The sequence below is a fragment of the Atta colombica genome, unplaced genomic scaffold, assembly GCF_001594045.1.
Source record: "Atta colombica isolate Treedump-2 unplaced genomic scaffold, Acol1.0 scaffold70, whole genome shotgun sequence".
NCBI lineage: Eukaryota > Metazoa > Arthropoda > Insecta > Hymenoptera > Formicidae > Atta > Atta colombica.
Window position 1 is genome coordinate 119,737 of NW_017259562.1, and position 2,984 is coordinate 122,720.

At 32.3% G+C, this 2,984-nt stretch overlaps 1 protein-coding gene across 2 annotated transcripts in view; it reads right to left on the reverse strand.

The window, feature by feature from the left end:
- Positions 1-1,929, reverse strand: part of LOC108692430 (TBC1 domain family member 19) — a 3,409-nt gene extending 1,480 nt beyond the window's left edge. The window contains exons 1-6 of one of the 2 annotated variants that reach the window (XM_018200668.1): positions 1,698-1,929; positions 1,501-1,623; positions 760-967; positions 601-688; positions 457-517; positions 29-259 (exon numbers count right to left, since the gene is read on the reverse strand). In XM_018200668.1, coding sequence (XP_018056157.1) covers positions 29-259; positions 457-517; positions 601-688; positions 760-967; positions 1,501-1,623; positions 1,698-1,808 — 822 coding nt within the window. In that variant the 5' untranslated portion in view covers positions 1,809-1,929. The remainder of the gene's footprint in view (positions 1-28; positions 260-456; positions 518-600; positions 689-759; positions 968-1,500; positions 1,624-1,697) is intronic. The other variant, XM_018200669.1, reaches the window with a different exon arrangement.
- Positions 1,930-2,984: the final 1,055 nt, after the last annotated feature.

A 2,984-nucleotide genomic window follows, 5' to 3' on the forward strand; every position in this document is an offset into this window, starting at 1 on the left:
TCATTGCAACACGAGATATTAATCATACATTATCTTTGATAACAGATCCGAGAACGAGTGACCAAATACGACCTCGTAAAGCTCGAGGAGATCCTCTTTTAAGAAATTCCTGTGCAATTGGAGCATGATTCGAGTTTAATACTTTTTCGCCAATGTGCGTTCGCTCGGCTTCCAAATTTGGGAAACCTTCTGTGGCCGGCATATCAGGATTTATTCCTAGTAATGGCAGTCCCTGTGATAATTCTGAATACATACGTCTCTATACAAAGAAATCTTTTATATATACACTCATGTATACAAATTATAAATTATAAATTATTGGTTGTCCGGAAAGTTCGTGAAATTTTGAAGGAAAATTGAAAGATTTAAATTTTAGTATACATTTATTAAATTTAAATCTTTTGTGGCACGAACTTTCCAGACAAACCAATAGAAGCGATTAAATAAAATTCGCACCAATTGCGCAAGCGTTTTTACACTAATCTGTATATGACTAAAATCCCAATTTAATTCGTCTCTGAAATATTTTGATAATGATCTTTATATAGACACATAAAGCTGGTAGGATATTGATTTTTATACAAATCTGTAATTACATACAGTTGCTTTTTGAATGAAGGATCACGTATGGAGAACAATACGTCTAGAAAGTCCTTTGGTGCATACAGTGGTCGATATTGTGATAAATCTAAAAATCATATCCTAAGTAACTTAAAGTACAACTTGAATTACATCTTTCAAATTCACTATAATATTTACCCATATCATAAGTGCTCAATTCATTCCACTTTTCAGCCAGTTCGTCCCTATCAGTAGTGGATCTTATACGAGCCAATGGAATGTTCAATTCACTGCATGTTGAATTTAATGACTTCTGTATACGTCGTTCCCATTGAATCTGAGTCTTCTTTAGGTAGCCCAGGTCAGCTGCCTGTATGTGTGAAACTGATCTAGAATGCAGCGAACCCTGTGGAGGAAGAAAGAGGGAGAGAAAGAGAGAGAGAAACAAAAAGATGCATTTAGATGATTTGTATTGAGTCTTATTCTTGAAAAATATCACATACAGCCTTATTTATATACACGTTATATATATTAGTTTTTCTTTCAAATACGATATAAATTCAAGAATAGACACCCTGTTATTTATTGCTGCACTAGATTGCATTAATATTTCTTTTCTTGCTTGTGCCAAACTTTAAATATATATACATATATTTAGTTTCAAGTAGTGAGCTCTATAATATATTAGCGTCTTTCTTATACTAAATTAAAGAAAATTGTGGCTTAAGGAAAAAAAGACAGGCATATAACACTTATCTTTCTGTCTTACTTATATTTTAAAATAACATTATTTCACAATCAGTGTTTCAATTCCTAATAAAAAAAAACATCTGTGTCTAGGAATTAAGACGCTTCATTCCTTTATATTATAGAGCTCACTGGAGTAAATAGTTAAGCCATAAACAATAAAAAGTTCATTGTGAGTTAATTGGGGAATACCCGTGATCGTGTCCAGTGAAACACCGTGTTTCTGATTTCAGTCTCCAGACCATTATCTTTAAGTGCTGCGACCAGTGAGTTCTTAAAATCGTCTTTGTTCACGATGGATGACGCGACAAGTTTCTGCGAGTTAAAAGACAGATGGGAAATGCACTGCTATTTTTATGAGCGTTCAATAACGAGTACCGAGCACGTACTTGTATCTCATTGTAAAGCGCCCTATAATTCGACATGCTTTGTATATCATCGGTGAGCCTCCGCGCCGTCTTCTCGAGCGAGCTCGCATTCTCCAAAGTCCCCTCGTTCATTCTTTTTCGTGGAATCGTTTCAGCAAATCAAGGCGAACTCGAAAACGTGCGCCATTTTTAAATAACAACGCACTCTGGGGCAACCGGCAACCGCAACGTACGCAATCAGTGCCAGATGCATTGAAATATAGGGTGCTTTCCAATTGCAATATCCCTAAACACTTTAGTGCACGCTACGATACAAATTGCGTTGCAATTGTCCGTTATCGCATCTAGTGTCCCTAGAACAGAGTCCGACAATCAGCCTCTAAAAATGGTGGACATATCTGCGCGCGTTTCTACCGCATATTTGCATTAGTGCAACAAAACGAAAGAAAAAACAAAGAAAAACCTGAGAGAGAACATGCTAGTCAAAAATCTGTAACCGCAAAATGCTGCCGCGCACTACTTCCAAAGTGACAAGTGACAAAGTCGTACGGAAACTACATAGCTCTGACGATAATACGTCCATTTTTCTGAGGGTAATATGTCCATTTTTTAATTCCAGATGATAAATATTTTGGTTCATATAATCATATTACACAAATTGTGCATAAGAAATATTCATCTCTGCAATCTTACATGCGCGTGATGTTTATTTTACTTAAAAGTATTAAGGTTATATTATATTTTTACAAATGTGTTATAATGTGTAATATTTATATTTTAAATATAAGCTATATACATATGAATTAAGTTGTATTCCAAACATTTTATTTTTATTAAACACATTTTTATAGTTTATTTACTTTATTTGTTATTTTCTTATTACAATACTAAAATTTGAAAAGCATATAATGACAAAATTAATCTAAATTTTTTTGTATAAGTACTTTAAGTATTTAAAATACAATTATAAGTTTCATTGCAACGCAAAACTTAGATGTTTAATAAAATAAGGAAACAATATATTTCGTTAACAATAACATAAATTAAAAGAAGAGCTGATGAGTCAAGCTAATTAATTATATGTATGCTTGTAATTATAAATTTTTATAAAAAATTTAAACAATGGCAAGAGCTTCAATTCGAAATATTTTATTTACAGAACAATATAACCATGCAATTTCTGCATTTAAAGTTGAAACGTTGTTCTATCGAGTAATATAAATGTCAATTTAAAAAAAAATAGAATATATATATATATATGCATTTCAATTAAAAATATAATATTACTTTCTTTTTATAACTATTGCA